The 12,392-nt window shown below is 48.8% G+C and overlaps 1 protein-coding gene across 4 annotated transcripts in view; it reads right to left on the bottom strand.

Moving 5' to 3' along the window:
• The window catches only part of ADGRD2 (adhesion G protein-coupled receptor D2), a 76,990-nt gene that overhangs the window by 17,542 nt on the left and 47,056 nt on the right, over positions 1-12,392 (bottom strand). For all 4 annotated transcript variants that reach the window (XM_032767718.2, XM_075060593.1, XM_075060594.1 and 1 more), the window contains 4 exons: positions 6,076-6,117; positions 5,800-5,853; positions 4,767-4,911; positions 1,944-2,002 (listed from right to left, as the gene is read on the bottom strand). In XM_032767718.2, the coding sequence (XP_032623609.1) occupies positions 1,944-2,002; positions 4,767-4,911; positions 5,800-5,853; positions 6,076-6,117 (300 nt within the window). The remainder of the gene's footprint in view (positions 1-1,943; positions 2,003-4,766; positions 4,912-5,799; positions 5,854-6,075; positions 6,118-12,392) is intronic.

The following is a 12,392-nucleotide window of genomic DNA, read 5'->3' as shown; positions in this document are numbered from 1 at the left end:
GTAACAAACAAAAAGGGAAGCTCTGAGTGACCCCAGCCTGGACTCAAGCGAATTCTCTTTGCCCCTAATCTACCAGCTAGGAAGTGCTGCGGCCTTGGCATTTAGGAAATCTACAGGCTCCTCTATTAATGCCCTCCGCATTAGAAAACTCAAGTCTCCTGGTTAATCTCTTTAGCCCACGTCTCATATTTTGTAGCTTAGCAATGGTTCTAATTTCCAGAGTCAGCACCTGCCTGGGTCAGAAAAGCATCTATTGGAAAACCTGCCAGGTATTTAGCACCCGGAAGAATAGCAACATCATTAAACAAAAATAAACCATGAGAGACAATAAATACCGGTTTTACTAAGTTGCCTTGAAATGGAACAGAATGTTATCTGTGAGATAAAGAAGATAGCACTTCAAAAGCAATAAAGGAGAGAGAGAGAGGGAAATTTTGGTGTATATCTAGACCCTTTGGTAAATTCCTCATGTGAAAGTAGCATTATGTTTTTTTCTGAGGAAACTAAAGTTAACTTCTATGTCAAGTGCACAGAACGCTGCATGATCATTTCAGTGGTGGGAATGGAAGTGGTGTCAGAGTAGTCACATTTAAATTATTCTCCACTTTACAGCATGCCTTGTTGAACTTAGTAGAAGATTAGTTGCTGCCTGGGGAATGAAATGGGCCAACTGAACAATACCCATTTGCACAGAATGTAACTTGGATGTTGAAACACACCACAAGCCCTTTTCTAACGTGCTTCATTTGGGGGAGGCTCATAGCCCTGACCTCATTTCTGTCTTGGCATTCTGATTGCTCAGTTCCATTCGTGCTTTTATGGACGCCCCTGTTATAAACAGGCCTGGGAGTTGATTCTCATCCGATACAGAATGGAGAAAAGAGACCATGAATGTTACCAACAAAACTAGGAATCAACGTGCAGCAGAGAGACTCCCCCACCACTCATGTGTCAAACCAACCCCCATCTCTCCCTCCCCTCTGCAGTCCAAGAGTTAGCACATATGGGTCTAACAGCATAGAGGCCCTTTATATCCAGGAGCTGGACATCCCCCAAAGGCACAGATAGTAGAAAGAGAATCAACTATTTATCTTCCAAGGGCAGGGATAGACAGATGCCTCCTTACTCCTTTGCACGGGCGGCAGGTGCACTGATTGCTTTCGAGCAGAGCTAGCACATCACCGTGAAGGATGGCGATGTCTGTAAAGGGGCTACATGGACTCGCTTATGCCAGGGAGTGAGATTCCCCCCTCCCCACTCTGAGTCCACAGCTCACCTTCGCCTGAGGAGCCCTCCTGGGGCTGTCTGAGAATCCTAGACATGAAGCCATCGGGCTGTTTGGTGCGACTCCCAGCAGACAGTGTAGGGCTGTTCTATTCTGTATGTTTGTAGGGCCTTTTGTCCAGCCTAGTTTGGGGTGCCCTGAATCACAGGGTTTCCACCCCTTTCCCTTGGCCAACTTCCTGTCAAGAAACTGTTCAGTCTAATAGGCTGGATTCTTATCATAATTTCATCCCATTATTTGTTTGTCACACCTGCTGCACCACCCTCCATAGGTCAGCGATTTGAAGCCTTCAGATACTTCATTACAGGGTCCTTTTACTGGGGTAAATTCCTTCAGCTTCCCAACCTAATCAATGCTTAGGAGGAGGCACATACATACAGTGATCCCAACATGGCTCACGAAGTCTGCTACCACCACTAATGAACCTTCCCAATCCCGGAGGGAGGTGACTGATATGAACCCCATCTTACCAAAGTGGCAGCTGAGCCACAGACAAGTAAGTGATTCACCCAGGACAAGAAAAGACATGTATGACAGAGCTGGAAATAGAACCCACAAGTCCCAAGTCCTAGCCCTTTGCTATATCCACTACACAACGCTCCCATCTACGCATCATTCTGCATGTGAAAGGTGGACAGTAACTCAAGACATTACGTACCGGTCTCTCTGGTGACATCATTGAGGAAATCCCCATAGGAATTTTAGCACCAAAGTTTCCTAAAATGTGAAGTGAGACAATGAATGTGGATACACCTGAGGAATGGAAATGTGCATTTCTTGCAAAGGGCTTTATCATTTATTCCCCTAAAGTGTCTCCCAAGGAAGTAAAGGGCCCAGCTGGGCTGTCTGAAGAACTGCAAGCTAGTTTTCAGAGCTGCCAATCCGTTTGAGTGTGTGAACTTTTCTCTCTCTAGTTTAACATCAGTTTCCTGCCCCCTCTCCCACGTAAATCAATGTTAAAGTACCAACATGCTTCTCTGCCTAGAGGGAAGGCCATGCTGTTCAGGGCAACGCAGGGGCAGGCGAGCATGGCAGAAGCCCTGGGCACCAACTTTGAGGAGCTCCATGCTGCTGTGCCCCTCGACTCCCCCCCTCCCCCCAGGCACTGGGGGTGGAGACACCGAAAACGTTTTCCGCCCTAGCTGGCAAAACGGCTCAGGTGACTCCTGGATTGAGGATTCCCCACATCCGCTCACCTCAAATGCACAGATGACCCATATACGCTACAAGGACTGATCCCACTGAAATCAATCAGCCTTCTACCACTATCTTCTTTGGGAACCAGTCAGCCCCTCAGTGCTGTATTTATATTTTCATCTGAGTTTCTCTCTCACTCCAAGGAATACAAACCTAATAACATTCATGTCCACTGTGATACTGGCAGGCCAGGTGCCAGCTCACGCTAAGGTGCCCATGTCTGAAATGGACACTGATGGGTGCAGTTAATATTGATAGACGAGGTATTAGAATGATAAAGTGGTTAGTGTTTAGAGTCTGTTGAATGCTTGTGAGCTGCTCCCTGCATCAATCTCACTTCTAACATCTGTGCTCCGTATTGTAAGGTTCTGTGACTGTATGAATGGCCATGCAGGAGAGGAATGATAATCAGTGCAAGAGCAGGAACTGGTATGCCCCTGCCCCACAAAGAGGAGACACATTGAGAGCAGATGGGCTCTGGGCGGATTTTACAAGTGGAAACTCCCTACATCAAGATCGAGAAAATGTCAACAAAAGGGCTAAAGACTCTTAGGTCTGGTCTACAGTGGGAAAGCAGGTTGGTATAATGACATTACTCAGGAGTGTAAAAATCCACACCCTTGAGCGACGTAGTTACACCAACCTAACCCCCACTGTAGACAGTGCTGTGCTGATCAGAGAATTCTCCTGTTAACCTAGCTACCGCTTCTCCAGGAGATGGGAGAACCCCTCCCGTCTTCACTGAAGCCCTACCGTGGCGCAGTGTTGCCACTGTCATTGTTTATATGTAGACACATCCTTGTTGTTTATCTGTGAAGATGAGTCATGCAAGTGAACTCCTGAGTTTGCAGCTCAGAGAACATGGCAGGAGGAGGATTAAAAACCTCAAACAAAAGGAGTTAAGGATCTCTCTGCTCAGGGCTGCCCAGAGGATTCAGGGGGCCTTGGGTCCTCGGCAGCAGGGGGCCCCCGCTTCGGCAGTAATTTGGCGGCAGGGGGTCCTTCCGCTCCGAGACCTGCCACCAAAGTGCCCCGAAGACCCGCAGTGGGGGTCTCTGCCATCCAATTACCGCCGAAGACCCAGCTCTTCGGCAGCGGATCTTGGGGCACTTCGGCAGTGGGTCCCGGTGCAGAAGGACCCCCCGCTGCCAAATTACTGACAAAGACCCAGAGCGGAAGACGCTCTGGGGGCCTGGGCCCCGCGAGAGTTTTCCAGGGGCCCCGGAGCGAGTGAAGGACCCCGCTCCAGGAGCCCTAAAAAACTCTCGTGGGGGCCCCTGCGGGGCCCAGGGCAAATTGCCCCACCTGCCCCCCCCCCCAGCCATCCTGTCTCTGTTGCTTGGACTCTAGGGGGAGCAAGGTGTTTCTAGACATAAGTGAGAGATCCCCAGCTGTTTAGCCTGGGTTAGCCCTGGAGATCAAATAGAGCTTGCTGATTATAGAAGCCTATATTACCTTCTATACAGGAGGAGAGCTAGCTCAGTGGTTTGAGCATCAGCCTGCTAAACCCAGGGTTGTGAGTTCAGTCCTTGAGGGGGCATTTAGAGATCTGGGGCATAAATCTGTCTGGGGATTGGTCCTGCTTTGAGCAGGGGGCTGGACTAGATGACCTTCTGAGATCCCTGATCTGCTATGATTCTGTGAAACCTAAGGCTGTAAATCATTCATGGTCTATATTCACTTGCTTTAACCTTATAAATAACTCTCCATTTTCCTTTTCCTATTTAATAGATCTTCATATAGTTCGCTACAGGATCACCTACAAGCATTGTTTTTGGTGTGGGCCCTGAAGCACAATTGACCTGGGGTAAGTGACTGGTCCTTTGGGATTGGGAGTAACCTGAATATTCCTGTGATCCTCGGTGTTTGGGGCCATCAATCACAGAGAGACACTCATGTCACCTGGATGGTAAGACAGACCAGAGTAGCCGAGGGGACAGTCTGTGACTCCGTGTTAAGGCTGTTCAAGTGCCTGGGGGGTTTGCACATGGTGCAGTTGGTTGTTGAAATCTAAGTCTAGACCTCCCAGCCCATTAGGGTGTGTGCCCTAGTTTGGAACAGCCTGACCTGACGCTGGCACTCATGTGCTACAGTCACCTTTGGGAACTTCATAACCGGGTCAAACTTTCCAACTCTGTGGTGTTTAAGAGGGTTCAAAACTATGCAAGGGATAAAAACTGCATGAGAGTTGGACCCCCCGGAAAGGTCAGCCTACCTCCTCCTGTACCAGCAGCACAGAATACAACCTGAATACAAAGCTGAGGTCCCAGAAGGGGCTCTTTACCTTTGTTGGTAATGTTCTTCAGTGGGGGATCTTTCTGCACAGGGCTGGACACGGCGCTCTCGGGCGCAGAAGGACTCAGCTTCCCAGTCTCCCAGGAAGTTGTATTTCTTGGACTTGACAGATAATTGATTGGATGAGAACAGTTCTGCAATGACAGAGAAGCAGGACAGAGCCCTCAGGAATCCACGACATGTCTGCCTTTAAAGGATTTTGATACTGTGCATCATTTTAAAAATCTGCTGCAGCTGTTTTCTTAACTATCACCTCTTTGCCAATAAGGCCACTCTTCAGTCTGTGTGGATTCTCCAGGCAGATCTGCCGCAACTGCCCAAACTGCAGAACCAGCGGCACATCTTCCTCCACCTTCCCTAGCGTCGTTCAGGAGGAAAATGATGTCCCCCGACTCCATGTTCCTGAATATGCCAGGTCCATTCAAAAGACATTCCCAGGGCCAAGTTTTGTCCAACAATGCATTCCCAGGACATCAGGGACAGCCCAAATGTATTGCGCAGGGCAGACTTTGGCTACAAACCTGGATTTAAAGGGGCACTGTGGAATGTGATAACCCTGGGTTTTAAAGATCAAGGTCTCACATCAATCAGAACAAGGAGAGAGGCCTTTTGCCTGGCCTTGGAGTCAGTCACATCCTACAAACTGCCCTGTTTTGTGGATCAAAAATGGGTCCACACCCACCTCACTCACACACACAGCAATCCACAGCTGAGGCATGATGGGAAATGTCAACGTTTGGGCCTTTCTTTAGAGTTTAGTCTGAGGGTGTTTAGACTGAAGTCCCCAGAGAGGCTATGGAGGGCTGAGAAGAAGAAATCAGCATGCCCTATAGGATACATGGCTATCAGAGGGGGTTGATAATCCCGGCTGGTAGTGAGGGATGCCCAGTGGATGTTATGCTGTAGATTTGAGGGAAGGGGACACAAACTGGGTTTCCCAGAAATCCACCGTTCTAAAAAACATCCTCTGAAACCAGCTTGTGTTTAATGAAACCGGAGCAGCATCTCTGCCTCACACTTACTGTGAACGAGAGAGCTTTCTTCTTCTCCTTCATCCTCTGTATGGCGTTCCTCACCTGAAAGTTGAGCAGGGTTGTGAGACAGGGCCAGTGCTGTTCTGATAAAACCACAACATCCTCTGAACAAGTCAAGGGGGCAAAAGCAACAGCTGTCATGGGAGCCAAGGGCCAGGACAGAATATCGACCTTTGCATTTGCTAAGATTCTGGTTACCAGTTTCATTTCTAATATATGACTGTTCCGAATATGGATCAAAACCCAGTGAGAGCTTCCTCTTACCTCACTGTTATAGATTGCATAGACCAGGAAGATGTAAAAGCCCTGAAAAGGAGAGAAAATACAAAATATTACAGGCTGCAATAGACCGACAAAATATGTGACCATTTTGAAACAGGGGAAGTAAGTGGGTCTCTGTCTTTGACGGATGCTGGGGCTCTGCCCACACTGGGTCAGAGTCTGCTGCTTTGGGCCACAAAACATTTGCAGAGCACCCCCACTATGTCACCAGCAGCTATCTGGCTTTGCCAACCTCCATCTGTGACTCAGGGCATTGGTAACTCTTACCATCACTAAGCGGCACAAAGCATGAAGCCTCCATGATTAGCCTTTGCAGTCCGACTGCACTTCAGAGGAGGAATGAGCAGCCTTTGTCCCTGGAGTCTCCTTCTTCTAACACATCATCTTCAAGAAGTGGAAGAGAACTACTGAAACGGACTCACAATACAGAACAATGCCCTATGGACACTGCTACTGTGTGCCCGGACAGTGCCTAGCATGGGATAGCTCCTGTTATTGTTCCTTGCGATGTCACCGGAACATATATGCTTCAGAAATCTCAGCACTCAGACCTGCTGGGGTTCATCTCCAAGCCGGTATTGTGCTCTGCTCACAGCTGGCTGGATTTCCACCCCAAACCTCAAACTCTGCTTCTCAGTGCTGGTGCAACTCACTGCTCTGATTCTGACATAGACGACCCCTGTTGTCCCTGGGATCTCATTCTTCTAACACATCCCCTTCAAGAGGTGGAAGAGAACGATGGGAAAGGACTCACAATATGGAACGATGCCCTGTAGACATTAGCTGCTACTGTATATGGACAGGCGCTAGCACAAGGGGGCCCTGCGCTTGGTGGGTCCCCTAGCACTACATTAATAAACGTCATCCATGGCAACAGACAGAGCTCGGCTGACTTCATTCAAGAGAGTTTAAAATGAGGAAGATTCTCTTCATGCCTCCCCAGTCCCCACCCCTTCCTTCCGCTACTTTTGCAATATCCACACACACTTGGTTTTGAAGGGATATTGGCACAACCTCTGGCAGGCCGGCAAAGGTGCACCTAGCACCTTCCACGCCCAGCGGCTGCTCTGTTGCTCTGGGATGGAGCTGGGTGGAGCTGAAGAGCAATGGCAGCCGTCAACCCACTGACTCCATCAGGCCTCCCTCCCATTCCCAAGCCCAGGATTCCACACTTCATTCAGTGGTGAACAGGAAAATCCTTCCAGAAATTACTGGGTGGAGCTCCACCCCCCTCAAAAATGCAAACGCGGGGAGATGACCCCTGTGTAGGAACAGCTGAAATGCGGGAACTAGACAGCCCTTCCCGACAACTGAAGTAGCCATGAGGAGAGCCCAGATGGATGCAGCCGTTGCGTGGGCAGAGCAGAGCAAAGCAAGGCGACAAGGCCTCTTCCTTTTCAGTGTGATCGTCAATTTGTGACAGACCACAGCAGCTGACTGGAGCTGAGTGATTGCCAGGTGCACTGATTCTAGTTCCCCATAAGCCAGGCCTGCTCGGGGGTGGGGGTAGGTCCTCTGTCCTCCTTCAGAGGCGGCTAGGCCAACAAGAGAGCGAGGAGCGCACAGCCGTGGCTAACACAGAGGCCTCTTAGTGGCTTATGCGCTAAGGGTAAGAGGTGCTGGGTTCGATCTCCACTGAGCCATGTCAGTATTACAGCCCATGCTAGGGTGAGTCAAGAGGAAATGGGAGGCAGATCCAAACCCTCTAACCAAGGAGGGATTGTGAAACATATCTGGCTTTAAGACTAAGCTTGATAAGTTTATGGAAGGGATGGTATGATAGGATAGTTTAATTTTGGCAATTGATCTTTGATTATCAGCAGATAAGTCTGCCCAATGTCTGATGGATGTTGGATGGGATGGGATCTGAGTTACTGCAGAGAATTCTTTCCTGAGTACTGCTGGTGAGTCTTGCCCACATGCTCAGGGTTTAGCTGATTGCCATATCTGGGTCGGGAAGGAATTTCCTCCAGGGCAGATTGGCAGAGGCCCTGGAGGTTTTCGCCTTCCTCTGCAGCGTGGGGCATGGTCACTTGCTGGTGGATTCTCTGCAGCTTGAGGTCTTCAAACCACAATTTGAAGACTTCAGTAACTCAGACATAAGGGGTAGGTTGTTATAGAAGTGGATGGGTAGGGTTCTGTGGCCTGCTTTGTGCAGGAGGTCAGACTAGATGATCATATTGGTCCCTTCTGACCTATGAGTCTATGAGTCTAAACCCACCACGCTTGTTCTCCCTCCCCACTCAGAGAGGGCTAGAGAGTGGAGGCCAGACCTCATGCTGTCAACTCCACACAAGCTCAGCCACCACCAGTGACTCCAAAATACAGAGCCCCAGTCCAAAACCTCATCCCCAGCCTGCTGCACAGCATATAAACAAGCTGTAACAAGACATAGGCCTAGAAACAGCACCACGTAGGGTCAAAACTGGGCTAAGCACCAGGGACTAATTACAGCTTTACACGAAAGAGTTCGCCCTTAAAGGCAGCCCTATCTGGCCCACCAGATTTATGTTATATCTGCAGGGTGTTTGTTATCGCAGCTAGATAAATCAGCGGCAGTAAGAAAAGTAATTCATCTTGTCTTCAATGAGTCTTGCTCTTCATCTGAAAACTCTTGGCAAGTGGAGTGGTAGCAATATCCTGGCATGGTGCCATAACCTGTCCTTCAAACAGCAAAGTTGGTCACTCCTACAGACCAGATTTCTGGTGCGGCTGCCAAGACAGGTCTTCCTTGAAATAATCCTTTTGTATAGAACTGGGAGGAGAGATGGTGATGTCAGCTGGGAGGGGAGCCCGGGAGAAAGAAGGCCCAGCTGCAGAGAGACTGAATGTGGCTAAAATATGGAAGAGAGTTAAACTGGCACGAAACAAATCACAAATCCAGCCCGAGACGCCACTTTGCAAACACAGCTGTCTTTTCATGATAGGTGTGTGCAGCACCTGGCACACGGAGCCCCTGACTCCTGACTGGCATAACCACAACAGAAACACTCAGTAGTGAGATGATAATCACTAATGCCTCAAACTTCAATGGTGAGTGGGGCACAATGGTCCAGGGTAGGACAATGAGAGTTAGGAGTTCTGCCACCGACCTGCTGTGGGACCTTGGCCTTCACCACTCCGGGCCTCAGTTTCTCATCTGTAAAAATGGGGACAGTGACGCCTGCCCATCTTTGCAGAACATTTGGGGTGAAATCCTGGCTCCAACGAAGTCACTGACAATGACTATAACAGAGACAAGATTTCACCCCAGAACTCTGCAGATGATCCGTGTCCTAGGGATGGGCTTTTTAAAAGCACTCTCCACTTGCCTAACTAGGCTCCCATTGCCTCCCATTGAGCACTGGTGGAACAAGATGAGCACTTCTGAAAAGCCTCCTACAAGTGCTAAGCGTGATTATCCTTCCCCAGCAGCGAGGGGATAAGTGAGCTATTCCAGCCAGAGGACTATTATGAGAACAAACACTCCCCACTGCAGAATGGGTGTTAATAATTGTCTGTTAAGCCTGGTAATGTGCCCAGCACTATCCAGGACACTACAGCCACAGAGCACACAATCTAATTCCAGAATCCCAAAGATCAGTTGTTTAAAAAGTCAGGATCTTTAAAATGCGAAGTGTAAAAACTACTAGATAGGACAGCCTACCACGCAGAGTTCAGTGAAAGTAAATCTGTGAAGCATGAAATCTAAGTGGATCCGCACAGAAGCTGTGGGAAATGTGATGAAAAGGACCAGCCGTGATGACTCTCAGGCCCAATACACCTCTTGGCTCGCCAGCGGGGCCAGGTGGCCAAAGTGGCAAAGCCAAAAACCAGAGAGTGAGTCTTGGCCCAGAGGAACCAGCATCACCCCAGTTACCCAGTTGAGCGGGACCAGACCGCCCAATTCCTCCATCCACACAAGCTGCTGAGATGCAGCCTGTGGTCCATGTCCCGGGGGGCAGGAATGATCACTCCCAGCTTCTTTCCAAATGGGATTAGTTTGGTCACTAGGCCGTAACGTATTGCATGTCTTAGTCACACCCTGCACGGCCACCCTGGGGTCCCACCAGGATTTCCAATGTTATTGAGGAAGCAGCTGCTATATGGTGAGCACACAGGACTGACGGTAGGGAGATCTGTGTTCTACTCCTCCAGCTGCCACTGCCTTGGGCAAGTCCCTTCGCTTTGTCTTGACGTCCCCGTCTGTAAAATGGGGCAGCACTTAAACTAAGTAGTTAGTCATCAGACATCGAAGGAGATTTTGTCCTCCAGTCATACGCGGATTTCAAACACAGCTCGACACTCCCAGTGCTGCTGGCAGGACAGTCCCTACTTTAGAGAGGTGGAGACTGACACACAGAGGGGTAAGTGACGTGCTCAGAGCACAGAGCAAGCGAGTCAGGAGTAGAACCCAGGAGTGCTGATGTTCCGTTTGCTGTCCCAGCCACCAGACACCTCTCCCCTCCCCTCACTCAGCCATATGCCACGTGAGCTCACGCAAAACAAGCACCACTGGGTGTGCATTACAGCATGGAGCACACAACTGGTTTCAGTGACTCTCTCCTCCCATCTCCTTCCCCACACAGCAGAGAGAGGACTCAAGCATCAGCACATCACCCCAGGACCACAGCAAGTCCAGCTCAAACCTAGATTTCATAACGTATATGATTGACCGTGATGGGAGGGGGAGCATGGCAAAAAAGTGAGTCTTGGGTGATAAATTTTGCAGGATGCCAGTTGGGTGGGGTGCAGGGGGGAGGGGAGAAAAGCTGAGAAGATCGGGCTGTTCTGAAAGTGCCCTGTGATTTTTAAGAGGCCAGAGACCTTGCACATCTTTGCCTAGACCCACTGTTAAAAAAAGACCCCCTGGTTAGGTGGAGGAGGCAGAGGAGGAGGCAGCCCGCTTGCTAGAGGGGTTTTTAGCTAGAGCTATACCAATAATGGGTTTTCAGTTTGGTAGTTGGACCAAAACATTTTTAAAAATTTCCCTCAGGTCGACCCAAACCAATTTTTTTTTTGGCAGAATGAAAAAGTTTGGGGAAAAAAGTTAATTTCAGTCTGAAGCACACATTTAGTTTAGTTTTTAAGAGTTTTTAACCTTTTAAAAATATTAAATAAAACTTGGTGAAATTCCAAAATTAAACATCTTTCCAAAACTAAAAGGTGAAATATTTTGTTTTGGAAATACCAAAATGAACCATTCCCACATTTCAGCCTTTGTGTTTGGCTATTTGACCAAACACTTTGCTGATGTTGATCCAAATTTGCAAATGGTTTCAGCCAGCCAATCTGAACCTGCATTTATCAGTTTAACGGTAAAACAGTCGCATGTGGCTCGCAAGCCACAGTTTGGCCACCCCGTTATAGACAGTAATCAAGTCACCTTTTGACCTTATCTTTGTTAAGCTAAATAGATGGCTCTCATGTTTCCCACTCCCTTAAACATGGTCATGGCTCTTCTCTGAACCCTCTCCAATTTATCACCATCCTTTTCCACCTAGTAATGGACTCACAGAATCCCATGCACTGCTACAGACTAGGGACCAGTTGGCTGGGCAGATGTTCCACAGAAAAGGACCGAGGGGTTACAGTGGACGAGAAGCTGGATATGAGTCAACAGTGTGCCCTTGTTGTCAAGAAGGCCAATGGCATTTTGGGCTGTATAAGTAGGGGCACTGCCAGGAGATCGACGGACGTGATCATTCCCCTCTATTCGGCATTGGGTGGAGGCTCAGTCTGAAGTAGCTGGTCCAGTTTTGGGCCCCACACTACAAGAAGAATGTGGAAAAATTGAAAAGGCCAGTGGAGGGCAACAAAAATGATTAGCGGGGCTGGAGCAACATGATTTATGAAGGAGAGCTGAAAGAATGGGATTATTAGTCTTGCAGAAGAGAAGAATAGGGGGGATTTGATAGCTGCTTTCACTAAACTGAAAGGGGGTTCCAAGAGGATGGGATCTAGGACGTTCTCCAGTGGGTAGACATGATTAGACAAGAAGCAATGGTCTCAAGCTGCAGTGGGGGAGCGTTTTAGAGTTAATATTAGGAAACACTATTTCATTAGTGAGGGTGGTGAAGCCACTGGATGGGTTAACCTGGAGGTGGGTAGAATCTCCTTCCTTAGATGTTTTTAAGGTCAAGCTTGGCAAAGCCTGGCTGGCGTATTTAGTTTGGCGTTGTCCGGTTTGAGTAAGGGGGTTGGACTTGCATGACCTCCTGAGGTCTCTCCAACCCTAAATCTCTATGATTCTCTGATTGTTGCTTTTGAACCAGTTAACAAAGTGATCCAGGACCGCTCTGTATCAGTACCTGTTGTCA

The sequence above is a fragment of the Chelonoidis abingdonii genome, chromosome 24 (assembly GCF_003597395.2).
Source record: "Chelonoidis abingdonii isolate Lonesome George chromosome 24, CheloAbing_2.0, whole genome shotgun sequence".
Lineage (NCBI taxonomy): Eukaryota > Metazoa > Chordata > Testudines > Testudinidae > Chelonoidis > Chelonoidis abingdonii.
Note: the sequence above shows the minus strand (reverse complement) of the source record. Positions and strands in the feature narration are given on the sequence as shown.